At 37.6% G+C, this 22008-nt stretch overlaps 5 protein-coding genes and 1 long non-coding RNA gene across 10 annotated transcripts; 5 read left to right on the forward strand and 1 right to left on the reverse strand.

Moving 5' to 3' along the window:
• On the forward strand, positions 1–2519 carry LOC18611079 (50S ribosomal protein L25). The gene is made up of 3 exons (XM_007047110.2): positions 1–479; positions 563–692; positions 1896–2519. The coding sequence occupies exons 1-3, from the start codon at positions 123–125 to the stop codon at positions 2120–2122; spliced, it is 714 nt and encodes a 237-aa protein (XP_007047172.2). The 5' UTR covers positions 1–122; the 3' UTR covers positions 2123–2519.
• Positions 5017–10437, forward strand: LOC18611080 (mitogen-activated protein kinase kinase kinase YODA). 2 transcript variants are annotated; one of them, XM_007047112.2, is made up of 11 exons: positions 5017–5746; positions 6289–6909; positions 6993–7080; positions 7195–7257; positions 7361–7524; positions 7742–7817; positions 8582–8641; positions 8716–8841; positions 9164–9361; positions 9437–9534; positions 9650–9812. In XM_007047112.2, exons 1-11 carry the CDS (start codon positions 5268–5270, stop codon positions 9714–9716), a joined length of 2040 nt encoding a protein of 679 aa, XP_007047174.2. In that variant the 5' UTR covers positions 5017–5267; the 3' UTR covers positions 9717–9812. The 2 variants fall into 2 exon arrangements, with proteins under 2 accessions (XP_007047174.2, XP_007047173.2); XM_007047111.2 differs by having other exon boundaries at positions 5025–5746; positions 9676–10437.
• LOC18611082 lies at positions 11023–11724 on the forward strand. Its single transcript, XR_001927698.1, has 2 exons — positions 11023–11326; positions 11426–11724. It is a non-coding gene; the product is annotated as an uncharacterized LOC18611082 (long non-coding RNA).
• LOC18611081 (peroxidase 10) lies at positions 14041–16027 on the forward strand. The gene is made up of 4 exons (XM_007047113.2): positions 14041–14306; positions 14579–14773; positions 14888–15050; positions 15244–16027. The coding sequence occupies exons 1-4, from the start codon at positions 14091–14093 to the stop codon at positions 15651–15653; spliced, it is 984 nt and encodes a 327-aa protein (XP_007047175.2). The 5' UTR covers positions 14041–14090; the 3' UTR covers positions 15654–16027.
• On the forward strand, positions 16490–20981 carry LOC18611083 (peptidyl-prolyl cis-trans isomerase CYP40). 4 transcript variants are annotated; one of them, XM_007047119.2, is made up of 9 exons: positions 16491–17037; positions 18047–18547; positions 18788–18875; positions 18980–19032; positions 19297–19401; positions 19815–19890; positions 20240–20277; positions 20394–20465; positions 20744–20981. In XM_007047119.2, exons 1-8 carry the CDS (start codon positions 16867–16869, stop codon positions 20445–20447), a joined length of 1086 nt encoding a protein of 361 aa, XP_007047181.1. In that variant the 5' UTR covers positions 16491–16866; the 3' UTR covers positions 20448–20465; positions 20744–20981. The 4 variants fall into 4 exon arrangements, 3 of the variants coding, with proteins under 3 accessions (XP_007047184.1, XP_007047181.1, XP_017969314.1); XR_001926186.1 differs by having other exon boundaries at positions 16492–17037; positions 20394–20664; XM_018113825.1 differs by having other exon boundaries at positions 16492–17037; positions 20394–20981.
• LOC18611084 lies at positions 20790–21933 on the reverse strand. The gene is made up of 2 exons (XM_018116743.1): positions 20971–21933; positions 20790–20840 (listed from the first exon to the last, which is right to left on the reverse strand). Exons 1-2 carry the CDS (start codon positions 21931–21933, stop codon positions 20790–20792), a joined length of 1014 nt encoding a protein of 337 aa, XP_017972232.1.

Here is a 22008-nt window from a genome sequence, read left to right on the forward strand (position 1 = left end):
CCGCAGTCCCTAACCATCCACAAAACCCTCATTTCCAAAATTCCAGAGACAGGCAACTGTCAGCAACTCATTCCGGCAAATTCCGTCACGGTGTCGATCCTACTTCGGGAAAAATCCACCGAATGTCCAAGTTGTGGCGCGGCCTGAAAACGGTGGTCCAAACCCCGACCGGGAACTCCCACCATTACCACACGATCCAAGCCATTCCTCGAGAATGCACCGGAAACCGTGTCTCCACGCGTGACCGAGCCCAAGGTAGAATCCCGGCCGTGGTTTTCTCTCAAGGCTTGCTAGAAAAAAGCCCCGCCAACCGTTCTCCATCCAGGAAACAACTTCTGACTACCGAAAGAAAGCAGATTCAAACCATCCTGAAGTCCGTACAACTCCCTTTCTTTTGTTCCACCACGTTCCCGCTTCAGATCCGGGCCGGTTCCGGGTCTTCGGTCTTACTTGATTCCGGGAGAGTGTTACCCATCAAGGCAAGTTTTTTACTTTCTTTCTCTTGGTTTATCAGCTATTATTGTTACCCAACTTCAAATTTTGTTTTTGGCGTGTTTTATAGATTCATAGGGATGAGGAGAGTGGGAAGATATTGAATTTGGTGTTTGTTTGGGCGGATGAAGGGACTAAGTTGAAGGTTGATGTGCCTGTTGTTTTCAAAGGAGAAGAGGATTGCCCTGGTTTTAAGAAAGGTAAAATTTACTGAACATTGCCCCATTTAAGCATTGTTGATTAAGGTTATGCATGATTTAAATTTTATATGGAAATTGCTTCTGTTCATTGCTCCATTTAGGTGAGAATCTTATGTTTGCTAACTATTTGAAATTGTTGGTTAAAAAAAACTATGGAAATACTTAGGAATCTATTTTGAGGTTTTAAAAAATAGAAAGATAGTGAAGCCAGTATGTTTTATGAAGTCTTACTTTGTTATTTTCTTCATAGAGGGCAATGCTCATATGATACATGGTTTAACATGGTGCTTCTCGTTTCTTGAGACAAAATAACCGGTTTCATTTTATAATGAATATCTAGAAAAATTAGAAATACAGATGTGATTTAGCCTGTAGAGATTGATATTTGTTGTTTTTTTTTTTTTTTAATATTTTGGTGTATGCATGTCCCTGGGCATCTTCTTGCATATATATGTTATATAATGTTGAAACTTCTGATGTTTATGAGCTACATTTTTCTAGAGGTCTGTTATTGATGGTCTGATATTTTCTCTGAGAGTTTTTTTTTTTCCAACTTCTTATCTATTTCAGGTATAATTTTGCAACAAACGTGAATACAGAAAAGAGTCCTAATGACAGGTTTAATAAGTCTAGGGCTGAAATGCTGAGCCAGTAGAATGCAAAAATCCAAGTATTAGGAATATGGCATGGTTGAAACTGCCTCTTTATTTTATGGAATTTATGACGCACTATCTTTAACCTTACATATTCTTGGAGCTTTGCTCATTGTTATCCACTTCCTTTGTTGCTCATCTTCTGCATCTTAATTGTCTTTCCTGGCTTTTCATATTATTGCTTCCATTAAATGCTGTTACCTTCTCATTTGTCTGGGTTCGAGCAACAATGCACAAGGACCCAAACAGGCAATGCCATTTTATAATTGCCTCTCTATACCCTTGACTTCTTTTCTGATTAGGAACTATCTCGTAAAGCTGACAAACAGGAATTCTTACTGGTTTCCTCATTCTAATGCTTGCTTTCATGTTTGGAGAAACACTTGTTGAACTTCTTTTTACTATCATTACCCTTGTTATGTAAATGTGGGATTGCTCAGATATCTCTCATATGATTTTGGCCCTGCTTTATCTCATTGAATTCTAGGACAATCTGAATATAATTTGTCATTGCCGAACGTTATTTGATGATACTTTAATGCCATAACAGGTGGCTCCTTGAATAGGATAAGAACTAGTTTGAAGTATCTATGCCCAGCAGAACACATTCCTCCGAAGATCGAGGTGGACGTAAGCAAATTAGATATTGGTGATAGAGTGTTAATGCATGATGTTGAGGTTCATCCATCCTTGAAGCTTCTAAGCAAGAATGAAAGCATGCCTATGTGTAAGATTGTGGCGACAAATTTTGAAAACCCAGAGCCCATGAAGGTATAACTATAGAAGCATGAATTTGACTTTCAAATTTGGTGATGCATAACTCACAAGATAAAAGCATTTCAAGAATAAGTCTGATATTTCTTGTGGTGGTGCTTTGAGATTTCCCAAGTGATCAGGAATTTAACATTTAAGAGTGTAATCAGACAGTGCTGGTTTTCTTTAGGACTCTTGAATGGAATCACTGGCATGTTGTGTCGATGCCTTTAACTGTTTCAAACCTTGTTTCGAAGTATAATATTAAGGGGAGGTGGTTCCTGTGAAATGGTTAGTCTATTGATTGTAGAATGCAGAATTTGAATAGTTTTCAGCCTCTGGTTAGACAGAGTATAGATTCAGACAATGAAAATTTTGTTCACTGCATATTTGTTTATGATTTGTTGAATGTTGATGCTAATCTTATCTCTAGGCATGGAAGCTCGAAACTGACCAAATGGTTGTCTAATTTTTTCTGTGGTTGGTGAGATTTGAGAGCACTAAGATTTTCCGAGCTTCTACTCATTTCTAACATAGGCTTTCTTAAGACTTCTCTCAGCCAAGCAAAAGATGTCGGCTGTCCATGGCTGTCTAGCTATTTAAGGACTGTGTCTTCCATTTTCCTTCAAAAGACTTTACTCTGCCAAAAGATGTCGGCAGCTCATGGCTGACTAGCTAGTTATAGAAGACCCACATTCCACCGGATATAATATCTTCAAACAACCTATTCTTTGTTTCTCTCTTGCCTGCAAGTAAACTCGACCCTTCCATTCCACTACCACGACTGGGAGGTGGCGACCTGCTGAAGTTAGACTTGGTATTAGAGACAAGTATGACTCTTTCTTGCAACTTTACCTTCAGGCAGTAGCAATATCTTAGGAAGATGTTACTCCAACTGTCTGCTTCGTACCCCTCAGGTTGAAAATTGTTGTCTTTTAGATAACTTTTGTCGCTTTTTAGTGGACAAGATGAAATTAAAAACCAGAATCCTAAGCCTCAGTCAATAAAAATTAAAAATATATATGGACAATAATGGTTTTCGAGTCTCCCATTTTGGTCGTAACCCCGTTTCCCGGTTTTCGATTTTCTCGCAAAACGGTGGCTGCTCAAAGCGTCTGTATCCTTGAGAGTCAAACTTTTAAGGAAGCCTTACAAAGGCGACGCGTCCCAAAAGACAAAAGGCCCTTTCTTTCTCTCCCGTGTAACTCCGTTGAATGTTTGACTGTTGAACTGGCCTAACGGCACTCTGCCAAGTGGAGTGTGACTTGGTCTTATAGCTGCTCACTGTTTTTTTCTTCGACTACAGCGTGGCTTTACGTAGGAAACAAAATAACAAAAAAAAAATTAATGTCTTCCCTTTTTTTTTTTTTTTTTATAGATGATGAAAATGGATGTAAAGAGTAGGACCAAGTCGGTTCACCGACTTCTTCCTGCTTTCTGTATATAGTAATAAATTATTACTTCTGCTAAAGCTTGTTTTCTCTTCTTAACTAGACAAGACTTTGAAATCTGAATCTCATTTCTTATGTGGATTCCAAGATTTCAGTTTGCTAATTAAGGACAAAAAAGATATAAATAATAAACCTTTGATTTTCATTTCTTCTTAATTTATGTTATCCAAAAAACAATGGTATGCAAATGCAATTATCGGAACTTGGAAGTTGGAATAATCACACTTTTTGGAATTGGTCTGCAATTTTTTTTTAAAATTTTATCAAATGATTGAATTGCCACTAATTCACCATTATTATCAGCAATAAAGTAACTGGAGTGGTCATTGAAGCATCTTCGAATAAGTAATGACGTGGGCCTTCCCCAAGGAAAAAAGGGTCCAAACTCAAATTCTAAACAGAGTTTATTATACCAATTTGTCTACAATTAGCATATGGAACAAGGTTGATCAAATTCGGAAGAACAAAATTGCATTTGTTTATTTGACTATTCAAATCGATCGAGAGGATTCATTCTCCTCTTTGCTGGCAAACATGTCGGTATCAGGATCCAAGCCTATGATGATCCTGTTCATATATTTTCTTATTGGATATGAAACATGGCGTTAACATATATATATATAACAACTTGTTCTTTTTTTTTTTTTTACTTTTCTTAATTGAAATGGTAGGGTCAATTAAATTTTTAAAAGGTATACCTACTTTTCTTTTTTTATTTTTATCTATTTTCCTGAAAGATGCATTTAGCAATTAATGATTTATCAGTGACATAATCAAGTTGTAGTATTCATTTGTTCTTCTCTCTTTTGACAAACAGATTGGTATTTATTATCTACCTACATTACCTTGATGTCAACAAAACTGATTAGTTTTGATTAAGAAGTAAAGACAGTTATTTCTTAATTTTAAATTTGAAATCTTATTTTAAAAAAAATATTTTAGACTAAATCAGTATTGAGATTGCGATCAATTTTTAAAATTAAGAGTGAAATGGATGTTTTTTTTTTCTTTCCAAATTTCATATTATATTTCTTAGATTATGTTTGTAGTTAAATTCAACGATAATAACAAATTGGTTATATTATTGCCAATGACGCTATAAATGTTGGATTTTGTTTTCCTTACTTTTAATTGTAGAATGTAAAACCACTCAAAAAAAAATTCATTAGGCATAAATTCGGTAATTCAGTTTTACATAAATTAAGCATCGTGATTGCCACGTCAGTTTTTTGGTGCTGTAAAACAGGGTCGACATACGCTAAAAAAACTAAAGCAAATCCAACAACCACTTCGTGTAACGGAAATTTACGCCTTACCCAAATAACAGAAGAAAAAATTTCTCTGACTCTCTCTCCCAAAACAAATCCAATCAAAAAATATAAATAAAAAATTGAGGAAGAAAAGCGAAAGATAAAGGAAGTGGAAAAAAAGCACGAGCCTCTTGACTTTATTGACCTCTTTAAAAGCGAAGTGGCTTCTGTTGTAAACCGCGTTGTTTTAGACAAAACATAAAAAAACCGACATCCCCGACATCCAAAGCTGCTTTCCCATCCAATCCTCGGAACATCATCGTCCGTTTGTAATCCCCACATTTTTGTTCTTTTCAGACCTAGATTCATGGGTTTTCCTGTCCTTGTTTTGTTCGGAATTTTCATTTCGAATTCTTTCATTTTGGGAATTTGATTTCTTTGTTTTGTAACTTAGAATGATTTCTAGCCATGCGTTGGCTTCAAAATATTTCCTTTTCTTCTTCTTCTTCTTCTTCCACAGCCGCCACGCCGGCAACTTCTCCCAGGAAACATTTGCAAGCTAATAATAATAGTAATAATAATACTAATAATCATGATAGTAATCAGCGTAATCAATCTCGTCACAATTACTTGGGGTTTCGCATTGCGGGGCCGAAGCTGATGAGGCAAAGGGAGCTGAGGCTTCTCAGCGACCAGGAGGTTACCCCGGCGAAGGAGGTGGCGGCGCCGCTGTCCAGGTCGCCCAGTACTTATGATACTCCATTGTCATCGTCGGCTCCGGCTTCGAGGACAACATCGTCGGCGTTGGCAGTGCCGTTGCCGCTTCCGCTTCCGCTTCCCGAAGGAGACGGGGATCAACGGTTGCCGTCGCCGAATGAGGTTGGACATGGTAAAGGCTTAGAGGATAGAGATAGAGAAAAAGCAGATGGAACTCCTTCGAATTCAAGGTGATTTTTTTCTTCTCAATTATTAGTTTTAATTAACATTTAATTAAAAAAAGTTCTTGATCCTTCCTTAATTGATGCAATAGGTTGTAATTTTAAATAGGATTTTGTAATTATTATTTAATTTAAAATTGCAATGAAGGAAAGAAATGATTTCTTATTACTTTTTTTTATTTTCGAAATTATTAGCTTATCTTAATTTTCTTTCCTTGAATCATTTGATATTTTATTTTTAAGGATAGTAATTAGTGATATTCCGTTTGGTAATTTTGCTGATTTTAGAAACAAAGTTTGAGCTAGAGGATGATTTATTCATAATTGCAATATTATTTAATTGATAATCTCTGAATGCTCAATCTGAAAATTTTAAGCTTATTTCATGTGTGGATTGTTCTTAGTATATTGACAGTGCTGCTGTAATAAAATGTGCCTTTTGTTTTGATAGAGCAGTTTTAGGTTTTATATTTATAGGCATTGTAGATATTTGGATTACTTCTTTTACTGGTTTTTCAATAATTGATAGTTTGTCAATTCTCCTATTACAGTATGTTTGCTTCTCGTGACGCAAGGAAGAGGGTAGAGCACATTGAGACAAGATCACCCTCTAAGTTATTACATCAAGAAGTAAACAGAGGGGATAGTTCTCAGGATGAGTTTAGGGTGAATGTTCCTGTTAGGAGTGCTCCTACGAGTCCTTTCACCAGTCCTGTAATTAGCCCGCACAGAATGAGTACTGGTGACCTGTTTCCACACTATGTCGTTCCTACAGGAAATCAAGTCTGGTCCGCACCAGAGATGGCAACATTGGATGTTCCAGGGCTTCCTCCCCCGGCATTCTATGATTACACTGCATTTAGCAGTGATAATACTCCGCTTCACAGTCCACCAAATAGAAGTCCTCAACGAAAGAATAGAAGCCAAAGTGGATCTGCTTCACCAATACACCATAGGTTGTCACTTGAGATCTCATCATCCCGTCCTGAAAATAGTTGCCCTATCAATGTTCATCCGCTACCTCTTCCTCCAGGAGCAGCCATGGCTTCTCCATCAGCTCTTATTCCTCAAGTTACAAATAAACCAGAGCCGTTGCCCATGAATTGTCAATGGCAAAAAGGCAAGCTTATTGGGCGTGGTACATTTGGAAGTGTTTATGTTGCCAGCAACAGGTATACAAGTTCTATGTATCTTTGCTATTGTTTCTCTGGACTCTTGCTATCTGACCACTGAACTGGCTTCTTGTTTCTGACAGAGAAACTGGAGCTTTATGTGCAATGAAGGAAGTTGAGATATTTCCTGATGACCCAAAATCTGCAGAGTGTATAAAGCAACTAGAGCAGGTATTTCTATAGCAAATATTACATTTCTTCACTCTAGAGAGAGAAGAGTGAGAATTTAATAATTACCTACTGCTGGTTTCTTATTGCCTTCCTAACTACTTCCTTCCATTGCAGGAGATCAAGGTTCTTAGCCAACTCAAGCATCCAAATATAGTGCAGTATTATGGTAGCGAAATAGTAAGTAATACACCAATGGCATGTTTAGGATTTCACCCCTTCTTCTAGCTCCACTTATTATCTGAAGAACTTCGATTAAGGAAATCAAATTATGCATATGTAGGTTGAGGACAAGTTCTATATATATCTGGAATATGTTCATCCTGGTTCGATTAATAAATATGCTCGCGATCACTGTGGTGCCATAACAGAATCTGTTGTTCGCAATTTTACTCGCCATATTCTTTCTGGGCTGGCTTACCTGCACAGCACAAAGACAATCCACAGGTACAAAGCACAGTGCTGATTTATGGGTTAAAATAAGGCTTGGCATGCACCTTACAATAGCCAGTTTGAGTCTAAAAGTGAAGGATGTCTGCTTTTAAGTTCTAATTCAAATTTTAAGCACAAAAACACTAGTAGTTTAAGGAAGGTAAAGAACCTATTTTATTGTTCTGGTATGAATTGTTAATTGCTTAGTATGCTGTTTACCTGTTCTATTTAGGGATATTAAAGGGGCTAATTTGCTTGTTGATGCATCTGGAGTTGTCAAGCTTGCTGACTTTGGGATGTCCAAACATGTAAGTTTCATGTCTTCCCCTTCTCTTTGGATACAAGCTGGTCACAGATAAGGCGTGCAAATTTGTGGCCATAGGATTTTTTATGAGTTGATGTCCACCTGTCCTTCCCCACACAACAATAAATAAATTAAAGGAAAAAGAAATTTATTGCAATCCATCCTGTCAACTGTAGTCCTTTCTTGGATGTTTTAATGAAGGAAGTGGGGATGTAAATTGACATAAGCACACATGAAGTTAGAAGGGAGATTATAACTGTTCTTGTGTGAAGTTGCATCACCTGGCATGTGCTGGCAGAATTAAAGCTATGTAGTCTTTGAATGAATTCTTTAACTCTTCATTTTCTTTGCTTGCAAGTATATGCTCTGGTCTTGGAGACATCAAATGCTGTATTAGCAAATGTACTTGCTTTCAAAGTGGTAAAGCCTTGTCCAGGATCATAATTAGATTTTAAGCGAAAATAACTGAATAAGAAGAAGGATGGTATATTGTGTACTATGAGTATATAATTGTTGCAGTGACAAGCTGTGAAAATTAGAGTTGATTAGCTTGGAGTGGCAGATGTGTCATTATCATCATCATAATTTGCCTTTCATTTCTTGTTGTTGCAACATCCTTAATTTTCCTGGAATTCATACTCAGCCTTGACTCCAATTTTGGGGTGGCTGCATGAATAATTTTCCTCCAAGACATCTTGCTTCAAGGTCTTTGCTAGTTATTTTCTTTCTGCATTAGCTTGAATAATTTTGGATTCATTTGTTGCACAGCTTAGTGGACAAAGAGCTGATCTTTCTTTGAAAGGAAGCCCATACTGGATGGCTCCAGAGGTACCATCTCGCGACTATATCAATACATGATGGTCTGTAGTTTAAACATACTGACATCATTCATTTCCCTGCAGCTCATGCAAGCTGTGATGCAGAAAGATAACAGTTCTGATCTTGCTCTAGCTGTTGATATTTGGAGTTTGGGTTGTACAATTATCGAAATGTTCACTGGTAAAGCACCATGGAGTGAGTATGAAGGGGTAAGCACCTGATGTTTCTTAATTAACTTTATTGATCATGCCCAGCATTGGAGAAATCTTCTACATTCCAACTTTTCACCATCTCATTAGATTATAGAATGAAAAAAGAACAAAAAGTTGTGTTCTGTGTTTCTCATAATGCAAATTCTTATACATTGTATACCAGTTAGATTGTGCTGAATGGCCTTACTTGTCCACCAATCATTAAGACCTAAGAGTGCCGTGATTGTCTGCGTGACAAGGACAAGTTCAATTGCTTGGTCTGGTTTGTTGTTAAATAAGAGCCATTGCCAATTTCTCTACATTCTTTTTGTTAATGCAGGCTGCAGCTATGTTTAAAGTGATGAGGGATACTCCTCCCATACCCGAAACATTATCACCTGAGGGCAAGGATTTTCTGCGCTGCTGCTTCCGAAGAAATCCTGCAGAGAGAGCATCTGCAAGCGTGTTATTAGAACATAGATTTGTGAAAAGCTCACCGCAGTCAGCTGCCTCATCATTTAATGGAAAAAAGTCCATGGTAAATAAGAATACTTCCCCTTTTGTTGCTGCTGGCATCTAATGGTTTATCTTATAGTTGGTTTAATTTTTGCAGGATATTCCCCTTAGTCCAAGAGAGCAATCTGAATTTAAACTGGATCAATTGCCAGTGCAGCAAAGCTTGCGAAGTACAAAATCAGTGACTCCTGACAGGTAAGAGTTACATTCTGCATTTTCTTTGACCTTATCCTCTTTGGAATTTGCATATTCTGACTGCTGAATTGAATCAATTGGTAAACTTTACTTTTTTCTTCACTGTCCACTCCAGCTTCACGCATTATTCTTTTTCTCCAGTGAGACTGCACAGCGATCTCATTACAAGACTTCCGACTTAACAATGGCCCCACGCTATTCTCCTCGTTCAACCCTTGAGACTCTTCCTAGTTTGTCTCCTCCACGCTCAGGTCAAAATACTTATCATCCCAACCCTTCTGGTACCATTAATGTATCTATCAACCAGGAGTCGAAGAAGAACCAAACTTTCAGATGATGTTGACGAGAGGAAGAAGCACTGTACATTATTTTCAAGGGTTCTGCTGATAAGGCAGCTTGAAGCATTGCGATGGTGACCTCAAAAGCTGCTGTCTGATTTGTGGCAGTGGAGAGCTGAACTAAAAGCTCCTCACCCGATCTGTCATCAATGCCTCGTTGAAGTTCCTGTAGCCTTTTCATCCTGGAAGCACATCCTGAAGCAGGTTTTTGTATACTAGCAATATTTTTTTTTTAGAGCTTCCGAAATTAAGAAAGCTCTTTTTTCATGTATATTTAACATAAGGTGGCATTCTCATCTCCATGTAAATATGGAGTCGAATGAATTAGTAGATTTTAGAAGGTTTAAGTTAGCCATACACCATTCTCCTAACGCCCAAATCTTGGGCGCCCTCACCCTCTGTATCCTGTGTTGTTGGCCCATCTTAATTTGTACTATTTGAAGTCCAATGCGGCAATGAATTCTGGATTATTGTGGAACTGAAAGACTTGATAAAGTGACAACAAAAAAAAAAGTGGACTGTCTGAAGAGGAATGAAGGTGTGGGAAATCTTAGCATGATCACAATGTATAAGTTCAGTGCCATAGACTTCTATTTCTTTTGCTAAAAAACCAATTTCTTAATGACTAAGCTTTTTAACAATACTTTAATAACAGTCTTTACCCAATAGTAGGTTGTGATTGTGCGATCCACATTAGCCATGAAACCGAAATTGCTTTTTAGGCTGAGAAAAAATGAAGGGGAGCAGATAGATAAGGATAGAGAAGGAAAAGAAAAAAGGCAATCTCCAAGATACCAAATTGACCATAAAACCATAGTTAAAACAGTCAGCTTTGAATCGTAAGGTTGACCAAGACCCGATCAGCATGTTGAGTTTTTGCATTTTACCACTTGGCCGACCCTCGGGACTCATCAGGTCATCATTGATCAGACATTATTATGGTATATTTTTTGAACAAACACATTCTAGAGTTATTGTTTCTAATCAGAGGGATCATCGAATAATTATTGTTGCTAGTTTCTTGGTGTTATATGCGTCACGTCTTCCACCGCTGGATAGATTCAATGGTTTAGATCTACGATTGAAGCCGCCTTCACAGTACTTTCCCAGTCATCATTTAGTCAATTTAAGTCTTTAATTAAAATCAATAAAAATGAGGAAGGAAATTTAAAAGAGTAATGATGGTATCACTTTCATACTTCTCTTTCCACTAAACTGAATTGCGTTCACGTGAACAAGTAAACGCACATTATCCCTCTTCCATCCACGTTTCTCTTTCAGTTTGTCCCATAAAGACCAAGAACTCTCAAAAAACACAACCAGACAAAACCATCTTCTCAAAAGAGCTTTAGCAGACAAGCAAAAATGGAAGCACCTGCGACACAATCCATAGAGACTTCAACCAATAATTTCCAGGTTGAAGAAGATGAACAAGACAAAGCTGTTGATGAATGGTATGTACCCTTTTTCTCTTTTGCCTTTTTTTTCCCCCCAAAGACTTTGGTATATATAGTTTGTTTAATTCGGTTTTTTGGGTGTTATTGAGGGTGCAGTTGTTCTTGCTGCTATGACTGCACGGAGACCTGCTTCGATTACTTGTGCTGTTTCAATCTTTGTTAGAGTTTAGAAAGGAAAATAACCATCTCTATGTCACTATAATTCTAGCCTTTCTTGACTGAAAGAGAAAGAACAATGGATATTGCTTTAGAAAGGAAGTAGTACTTGTATTATTACAATGTTGTGGTCATGTTTCTTTCGTTTCATACCCTTTTGGATTCTTTTCTTTTTCTCTTCTTCTTTACCACTTTATAATTAAGTCAATAAAGTAGCTTTTGAAGTGCTTTTGGCTCAATCTGATCCTTGCAAGCTCCAAATCGGTGCGTGTAAAGCCACTAGATTTGGTGGTCATCAAGCTTGGTAGGCGGAAGATGACTCTTAGGAATTAAACTATTTGATTAGCAGCAACGAGTTGATTTGTTGACCTTGTTTCAAATTTAAAAGGTATCTTTTAGCAGCCCAGTTCCTGACTACTGACTGCCTGTTGCTTTACCACTTAGATTGCTTGTTATTTGTGGGGTTAGAGAAAGAGATCTTGATCCTTTATTCTCGTCCCATACAAAGGCCAAGGTTTCTCTATGCAGGCCGGTGTTCACAATTTAACAGCCATCCACAGGGCAATGCATACAGAATTCTGGGGACGAAATAAATAATGGAAATTTTTAAGAGAGCGAAACTAGATTGTCGTGGACATGGGCTAGCTAGTGGTAGCCACGCTCCTTTGTCCAAGCTATATAAAGGAGAAAAAATAAAATAGAGAGGTATTAATGGTTAATGTCAAGGAGCATTGTTTGTGGCCAAAAGTTGAATGCAACTTGGGATAAATTAATTGATCATTGAAGTGTAAGCAAACTAGAGCAAGGGTTTTTCTTTTGCAAATTGAACTCAACAAATGTGACGTATCAGATTGAGTGGAGAAACCTTGAGCTCTTGGCTTGCCCCTACAATTCACTATTGAATATTAAAAGCTGGTGAACTTCTGGTCAGGAAGATCTGAAAGTTTTATAAAATCCTAACAAAATTAACAGTTTCAGCCGTGCTAGTCGTTATGCTCATCAAATTTACAGACATTCTTTTGTCCGGTTGTCCCTAATATACTGAGGATTGGTAACCCTTTTTTCCCCCTCTTTTTGCTCGAAAGAGGGTAGTAACATCTTTATATAGAAGTAGTTTGGGTTGGTAATTGGAAACCTTTCAGAGCAACCTTGAGTAGGTTAGCCATTGGTCCTGTCTGCTCACGTTTCGCCAGACCATCTCAAAACTTACAAAGTGAATGGTGACAAACAGAGTTTTGTAATGAAAGGACAACAAAATGAAAAATGGTAGAAAACTGTCTCATAAATAGAAAGGGTCACTAATTATGGACTAATTCTTTTTATTCAACTGAAAACCACTAAACTTTTCGAGTACAAGGCTATGCTAGCTATTTCCATAGAGCCACCTTTTTCTTGAATGTGGAGAGGCCGAGGCTTCTTGTGAAAAATGCTAAGGTTTCTCAAAAGAAACCAGAGGAAGGAAAGGTTACACCAAAGTAAGTTCATTTAGACAGACAATTTATGTAGTCCAGATCATCGAGCAAGGATATCCGCTTGAGGCGCAAGGCTTTCCCACGAGGCCCTTGTTCCTTTCTTTCTTTTATTGCACAAGGTCAGAAGAACTTGTGCCAAGAAAGGGTCCTCTCTCTCTTTTCTTTGTTAGCACTTAAATGGGTGCTTGGCCTCTATAAAGCACAGGGAAATTTCTTACAAGTTTAAGAGCTTCAAAGAAAATTTAGAAGTTCTTAGCTTGAGAGGAATCCATATCAGAAGGTTATGACAAAGGCATAAGAATACATCAAGAATAGCAAGGTTAAATATCCAAAATAATGGTAGTTCAGGTTTTGAAACAAACCCTCTTATTAAGTGGCAAACAAGTACTATTCAACTCTGTAGTAGATAGAGAAATTACTTCCTTTGTCTCAATTGCCTTAGAAAGCAATTGGTGTATAACACTCCCGATTTCATCTTTAATTCTTGTTCTTTTCCACTCTTATAATGGTTAACTAAGTCCTCTTGTCCCCCACTCATTTAACTACTCCCACCTAGCTCACACTTTCCCTGTAGTTGTGGGGTTCCTGCTTACACTGAACAATATTTATCCATTGCTGGTTGCACGGCACTAGCTGATATGCAAATTGTCCATTGATAATCTGTTTCACCAGTCCATTAAACTGTCTATGAGTGTATCTTCCACTACAAGACTGCTGATGCTACTTTCGGCATATAAATATGGTTTATGGGAAAAAAAAATTATTGTTGCCTATGACTTATCTTTGGTATCTTCGCATGCCTTTGAATTTTGGCAGCCCCAATTTTCTTCACATGTAGACACTTAAGTCAAACTCGAGAGTATAATTTGCAGTCTGCAATGAAACTTTTCTAGAGGAATGCATCATCATGCCACTTAGAGCTATTTTAGTTTTCCAATTGCTGACGAAAATATGTGGGATTGTACCGAACCTATTGAGGGAGACATCTATAGTGGCTCTCCCACTATCTGGAAGACCTTGATTCAAAAAGGGCAATGCATTCTCCTTTGGTTACTTGTGTATAAATGGCTCCTAGTTCCACTGCTGAGCAACGAAACTAGTTAGCATTTGATTTCAGTGTTTGCTTTCAAGATATGGAACACAAAACCTGCAAACTTCCCTTTGTTCGCTTGATTTACATCTTGTTCCTGAGTCATCTGGTGTTCTGTCAACTTGATTATAAATACTATGATAGCACTTGTCCCAACCTCACAAGAATCGTTAGATATGGAGTTTGGTCAGCTATTACTAATGATACTAGGATGGCAGCCTCTCTCGTGCGACTTCACTTCCATGATTGTTTTGTTAACGTAATGAATTTGTCCTCTATTTTTATGTGATGTCTAATTATTCTTTTCGGATTGCATAAAAGCAAATCCCTTCCCCTAACCATAAGAACAGAATGATAGTAGGGAAAAGAATGCCTAGAAGAAACAAACTTCAGCATTTAGGACATTTCAAGCACTCAGTAACTGTCCCATTAATATGGACATAGCCCTAGGTTTAGCACATAACTTGAATTTCCAATATTTGTCTGCGCACTTACTGGTTTCCTTTTCATAACTCTTTGTCTGATCTCCAGGGATGTGATGGGTCTATCTTACTTGACGATATTGGCTCAACATTTGTGGGGGAAAAGAATGCATTAGCTAATCAAAATTCAGCTAGAGGCTATGAGGTCATTGACAATATAAAGGCTAATGTGGAGAAAGCTTGCCCATCAACCGTTTCTTGTTCTGACATATTAACTCTTGCAGCAAGAGATGCTGTTTATTTTGTAAGTAACATTTATCATTCATTGTTGCTTTTATACTTGACTTTATATAATGATCATCCTTCATGTATTCATGTGAATCATGTCATTAATTCTTCTGTTAATATTTCATCGAAGGCGGGTGGGTCATACTGGATGGTACCCTTAGGTCGCCGAGATGGACGAACAGCAAATAAGACTGCAGCCAATGAACTCCCATCACCTTTTGAGTCCTTAGATAGCATCATTGCAAAATTCAATTCAAAGGGTCTTGATATAAAGGATGTGGTTGTGCTATCAGGTATGCTCCCTATATCGTTTCAACTTCTATTGTACTTCTGCCGGAGACAGAGAAATGAACAATCAATCTTATCTTTTCTGCTTTAGCATAAGATAAGAACTTGCTTGCTATTGCCTGTATTTTAAGTTAGTTAGTAGGCTTGAACTAGATGTCATTAAATAACCAAATTGGATCTTGATATTGCCAAACACAGGTGCTCACACCATTGGCTTTGCTCAATGTTTCACATTCAAGTCAAGGCTCTTCAACTTCGGTGGCTCAGGCAAGCCTGATCCAGAACTTGACGCATCGTTTCTGAAAGGTCTTCAAAGCGTGTGTCCAGATCAAGTTGATTCAGACACCAACTTGGTTCCTTTGGATTCTGTCACCAGCACCAAATTCGACAACAGCTACTACAAAAATATTGTGAACAGTTCTGGTCTTTTGCAGTCAGACCAACTTCTCGGTACAGACAATAGAACTGCTTCAATGGTCCTCAACTACAGCAAGTACCCTTACCTGTTTCTGAAAGATTTTGGAGCATCAATGGTGAAGATGGGCAACATTGGTGTGCTGACAGGACAAGATGGGGAGATAAGGAAGAACTGCAAAGTGGTCAACTAGTCAGCTAGGAACTTGTATCTATGAAGGCAGCAGAGGAAGTGACTTTTCTGTTTTCATCAAGTGTGAACTTTAGCCAGGGAATGAAAATGCAGTTTTCCGATCAATGTGAACAACTGCATGTAACCTTATGCTTTGACATGTAAATGTATTCCGGATGTAATGTGGGGACCTCCTTAGGTTCAGTCTCATCACCCTTGCTCAACTACATGAAAATAATTGGCAAGTTGCATTGCTGCTCCCATTGTAGAATTACGTCCTCATGAGTTTTAGTCTTGTCTATTCACCAGGCAGTGCATCCCCCCAATTTTGTTCCTTGGGACAAAAGCTAGGAATGGAATGACCTTATAACTATTTTTATTATTACTATTATTTTGTAAGTATCATTATTTGTTTCAAATTATCCATATTTGAAGAATTCATGTCAGATTTATGAAACTAACGTGAATTTTATACTTATAGTAGATAATAATTTGATGTTTCGTAATTATATAATTATATAATATATATTTCTATAGTCAGTTGGAAATAGCATTATCAATTGCTTTTCCTAATTGTCACCTTATTTATGATGATATTACAAAAGAATAAAAGATAAAAAAAAAGAAAAGAAAAGTATGTGGGGAGGAGAATGTAATTTTGGAAGGATGACAGGAAACATGTCCGTAAGCTCAGCGGACAGTCGGTCTCTAGCACAGTACATCAGGAAGATATCGTACGGCTCGAAAGCCAACCCAATCCTGACTTAGGGACAGGCCCCAACATCAACATCCTCTCTTAAGGACCAAGGCTGAAAAAGAATGTCCACTCTTAAATATGAATATATGATGCCACCCGTATCCTCAAAATCCGTGTCGTCTGTCATGCAATGTAGCTCCACAAGACAAAAATCCGACGGTTCCAAACCTCCAACATAGCATACACCAAACCACACCGTATCACATCCACCTCCGCAAGAAACAGCCAAAACGTTCAGTCACTGAACAGGCACCCAAAAAGCAGCAGGATCGGCAGAGGTAGGGGTTACTGGTCAGCACTTCAGCAGCCAAAACAAACCCACACGGCAAACGTACAAGCAAAGCCAGAAACTAAGACAACCCCCCACCCCCCACTTTTCCTTTTTCTTTGAGTTCAAAATAAAAAGTGGGATTAGGGTTGTTCTGGGTTACTCTTTTTATTTTCGGTTCAGGTAAAGAGTTGAGAGAGAGGGGGGGAAATGGTGAACCCAAGATGTTATTTGGACATAAGTATAGGAGGAGAACTAGAAGGAAGAATAGTAGTGGAGTTGTACAAGGATGTTGTGCCTAAAACTGCTGAAAATTTCAGGGCTTTGTGTACTGGTGAGAAAGGCATTGGACCTAGCACTGCTGCTTCCCTGCATTACAAGGTCCTGCCTTTTTCTCTTTCTTATATGCATAAAACACTAATGTTTATATGTAAATGCATGAGGTATATCTTGTTTACTGTTTACTCTTTTTTCTTTCTTCCTGGAATGTCAAAGTATGCTAAAATTTCTTGGTTTGAATTTGGTGGGTGATAAAGTAGGGGGTGGGGTTGTTTTGGGTAAAGTAAGAGCCTTTGTTTGTGTTTATTCTATGAAATTTAGTTGGCATGCAGTTTTAGATTTTATTAAATGGTTATTTGATAGAGGTTACATGTTTTGTGCAAAGTTTTGTTTGCACATAGTGTATTATGTTCTATAAAGGAATAATATATAATATAAAGTGCAAGTTTTTTAGAGTAAAAAGTTTGAATATCTAGAGGCTCTTAACTTCAGGCCTCTTTTTTCAACCTGGAATTGATTTAAAATTGATAAAATGGTGCAAAGGTAAGCGGCAAGACAGCTTTTTTTTTTTTCTTAAATGCAGTTTGCTTCTAATGATAACGCATGTAGACATAAATTGAAAAATATGAAACTTGCCTTTGTCAATGAAACCTGCCATGGCTTAACAAAAAAAAAAAAAAAAAGAAAGAAAAATATGAACCTTTTGCTATGTGAAAAGAAAAAAAATTGAGAATAAAGGGAACTAAAGATGATATGGTTGGTTTCTTGCTTTTGCAATTTCACTTTGAATGATCTTATGCACTCACTGTTCACACTCTTACTCCTCATCTCCTTTCATATAGACAATGAGTTTTTCCTGCCAACCCTGCCTTTACCTTTGTGTAATCCTTTTCCTCGGGTCGTCCTACATGTATGCGAACACAGGCATTCCTAGAAATATCACCTTAGAATTTGACATGTTTAAGAGATGTGGAATTTTTCTTTTAATTCTGCGCTTAAGAAATTAATCACCTGGATATGACTATGCACTTTCAAGTAGTTTTCATTACTTTGTAAGAAATAATGTAGTTCTTTTTAAAAAAAAACATTATAGTGCCATATTAATTTACAGGGTGTGCGGTTTCATCGCATTATCAGAGGTTTTATGATACAAGGTGGGGATATATCAGCTGGTGATGGAACTGGAGGAGAATGCATTTATGGCTTGAAATTTGAAGATGAAAACTTTGAGTTAAAACATGAAAGAAAAGGAATGTTATCAATGGCTAATACGGGGCCTAACACCAATGGATCTCAATTCTTTATTACAACTACTCGTACCTCTTATCTTGATGGAAGACATGTGGTTTTTGGGAAGGTTATAAAAGGAATGGGTGTTGTTCGTTCTATCGAGCATGTTGCCACTGAGGATGGTGATTACCCCACTCAAGAGGTTATAATTGCAGATTGTGGAGAAATTCCTGAAGGGGAAGATGATGGAATATCTAACTTTTTTAATGATGGTGATATATATCCTGATTGGCCAGCCGACCTTGACAAAAAACCAGATGAAATTTCTTGGTGGATGAAGGCAGTAGAGTCTATTAAAGCTTTTGGAAATGAACAATACAAGGTATTTGATCTAATCATATGGCTTTCTGCGGTATAATATGCTCTTTTTTCCTGTTTCATAGATTTCACATGTTATATTCTCTATTATGAATGATTAGGGCTTGTGCTCTCTTCGAGTTATGAATGTTTATTGGTGGTACATTTTCTGCTATACATTCGTTTATTGACTACTTTTGTTTGGAAGTTTGATTTACTGCTATAGTGTTACTCACTAAATATTCCTACCTGTTCCCTCTTACAGAAGCAAGACTATAAGATTGCTCTTAGAAAATATTGGAAGGCTTTGCGCTACTTGGATGTCTGCTGGGAGCAGGAGGGCATTGATGAAGGTGCATGATTTAGTTTCTTTCTTTGATGATCATTATGTTATTGCCATGAATCCTTTGGTGTCTCTGATGACTTTTTTCCTCTTTTTTAATTTGTCATTGCACAGAGAGGATCTCCTCTTTGCGGAAGACCAAGTCTCAGATATTTACAAATAGTTCTGTAAGATTTTGAATTCCTTGAAAATGTTAGATCATCGATAATTCATAGGTTTAGGCTTCTAGCATGGCAATTTTAGATCATTCCAATCTTTTTCATAGTTTAGATTCACATTCATTGAATCAGCTCTGTAGTGGTTAATTTGACAGTATGTGATGGTAGGGAATTCCTCTACTTTAATAATCTGTTGCCACTTATATGTACTTGTTTCCCACTATTGATGTTAGGATCCTTTCATATAACCGCTGTCTGTGTTGTCTGCTTTAGGCCTGCAAGTTGAAACTAGGTGATTTAAAAGGAGCACTGTTGGACACAGACTTTGCAATTCGTGATGTAGAAGATAATGTGAAAGCCTTTTTTCGCCAAGGCCAGGTCAGTTACTATCTGTGTGACATTCAAAGCTAAAGTTTGCTGATTCTTCGGCACTGCTTGCTTTGCCTTGTCTATTTCTTTTTCCTGGTTGTGTATATAATATAGTTTGTAGCTGTGTTATTTCTTGGCTGACTAGTATTGGAGCTTTTTCAAGCATAACTATTTTGTAGTTTCCTTATTTTGCTAATTGGTTTGAGAGAGTAACTTGCATGTTTATAACAAAATAAAGTGTTTGACAAATTCAGAATTGTTCGATATGTGTTTTTCCCGGTTGATTATCATTTCTTATTCTTAGGCTTAAAGTTGCCTACTATCTGTTTGCATTGACATGCAATTAGTTCAAATATTAAATGGTTTATTGTATGTTTACCTAGGATGCTTTTTTCACAACATGCATTTTTCATTGACGTCAGGCATATATGGCACTGAATGACATAGATGCTGCAGTTGAGAGCTTTAAAAAGGCACTGAACTTAGAGCCAAATGATGGTCAGTTCAATCTTGTCTCTTGTGAAATAGCAACATTAATTTAACAAATTTGTCTGGCCCGAATAATCAGCTGCTAAACCTCTTCCCTGCTCCCTCCTCCCTTCTCTTCCTTCCCCTTTCCTGTTTGAGGTTGGGAAGGGGGTCATTAGGCTTGCTAGGTGTTCATATTTGGTCAATGTAATGTGTCACCTGGTGAAACTGTATACAGTAATAATGTGAGTATGGAACTTTACTTTAAATCATCATCGCCCTTAATTAGTCTTTGCTATTATCCATAGTACTAATTCATCAAAATCATTCAATTATATACTTTTAGTGGAAATCTTATATCATGTTTTCTGCCCTTCAGGTGGAATAAAGAAAGAGCTTGCAGCTGCAAGGAAGAAGGTTGATGATCATCACCTATTCTTTTATTGAACATTTCACAATATTTAATGCTTTCCTCCCTGCACTTCCCCTTAATTTCATCTCTGGAGGTAATTGAAGTTGTAAAACTACTGCAGATTGCTGATAGACAAGACCAGGAGAAAAAGGCATACTCTAGAATGTTTCAGTAGATCGTAGCCAAAATTATGGTACAGGAACAAGTTTTTTATTTGCTTTCTTATTTTCTATGTTTCACTTTGTCTAGTAAACCGTGATTTGATATGTAGACAGCCTTTTGTCTAGAAGGATCAATTTTGGGTTTTCTTGTTTTTTTGCTTACATTGTCATGTATTCAATGCGTTGGAGTTATTCTCATTACAGTCTGTGGTTGGCTTTAGGAAAAATCAGGTATGAATTTTTTTTTTTCTATGGACTCGTACATACATGTCCATTCTTATGATCTTATGGAGTTTATTCTGTTGTGCAGGCTTTGGTGTAGGAAAAAACCTGCTATATCTCTTTTCAGGAAATTCTCAAACTTGAATGAATGTTAATGCAGAATTGTCTTTTCTTCCTTTTGATTTCTGGTCAAGCAGATGTGACAATTTATTCCCAGCAGAAACTGTATTTTTGCTTACACGTCTGTTTGAGCTTATCTGAACAATCTTTTTATGCGCAGAAGACAACTTTTTTTATTTGATGTAAAATGGATACTTTCTTTTTCATTTTAGACTCTTTATTTTTCCTGCTTTTTGACTTGCTTATCTGTTGTGGCTTCCCTTGCTTATACTCAGCAATTGCTTTGGCTCGAGCTTTTGGGAATGCAAATCCTCTGTTAAGGACCTTGTCTACTCCTTGCTTAGTCAAGTCTTGATGTCCTGCCTCCTCTTGTTTTGTTTCTTCATCTATGACTTTCTTGTCCTCTGCTGTTCTCCTCCTTAATCTCTTGTCAGGATGTGTTTCTTTTAGTCTTTTTAAAGCTGAGTTTTTCCCTGCCTCTGCTGTAACCTTTTGTTCCACGGCTACAGAAACCCGCCAATCTGCCAATGTTGTTTCTTCTTTAGCTCTTCTCTTTAGGGCATAGTAGTCTTCCTGTGTTAGTTGTACTGGGGAACTGTCTGATTCTGGATGATTGATGTAGCGAAGAGCTTCTGCTGCTGATGCCCCAAAAGTTTCTGATTCTATTCGCACGGCTCGAAGTGTGAGTTGCAACGTTCGAAGAGTCTGCCTCCTTAGCCGCAAGGTTTGTTTTAGTTTTGATCTTGCTCTGTGCTCTTCATCCTTGTCTGCCTTCAACTGTTCCAACTCTTCACGCACATGTTCCAGAGCTTGGTTCACTTCATTGACCATCTTCGTGGCCTTGAGTTCTCCCTCTCTCTTGGATCTGATGTCTATGATGATGGTCTCAAGTTGTGATTCAAGCTCCAAAATCACATGATCAGAAATAGTACATTGATTTTGAGCAGTGGCGAGGTCTGATTTTAGCATTTCAAGCTCATCGATAAGAGGTTTGGAGTGTAACCATGATTCTGTGGCTTTATCCTTGGCTCTCTTTAGCTTTTCCTTTATCTTCCTTAATTCTGCCACCTTGGCCACCAAGGTGTTGCTGCTTCCTTTGTCTGATTCTCCTTCTTGGCCCAAATAGTTCTCTGTTCTTTCATTATCAAATGACTCCATCGCTGCTGTTATTGATCAAGGAAAGAAATTTCTCCTGTCCGGAGTTCTCTGAAATTTATGCATTATGAGTCTGAT

Source organism: Theobroma cacao, chromosome 1, assembly GCF_000208745.1.
Source record: "Theobroma cacao cultivar B97-61/B2 chromosome 1, Criollo_cocoa_genome_V2, whole genome shotgun sequence".
NCBI classification, from domain to species: Eukaryota; Viridiplantae; Streptophyta; class Magnoliopsida; order Malvales; family Malvaceae; genus Theobroma; species Theobroma cacao.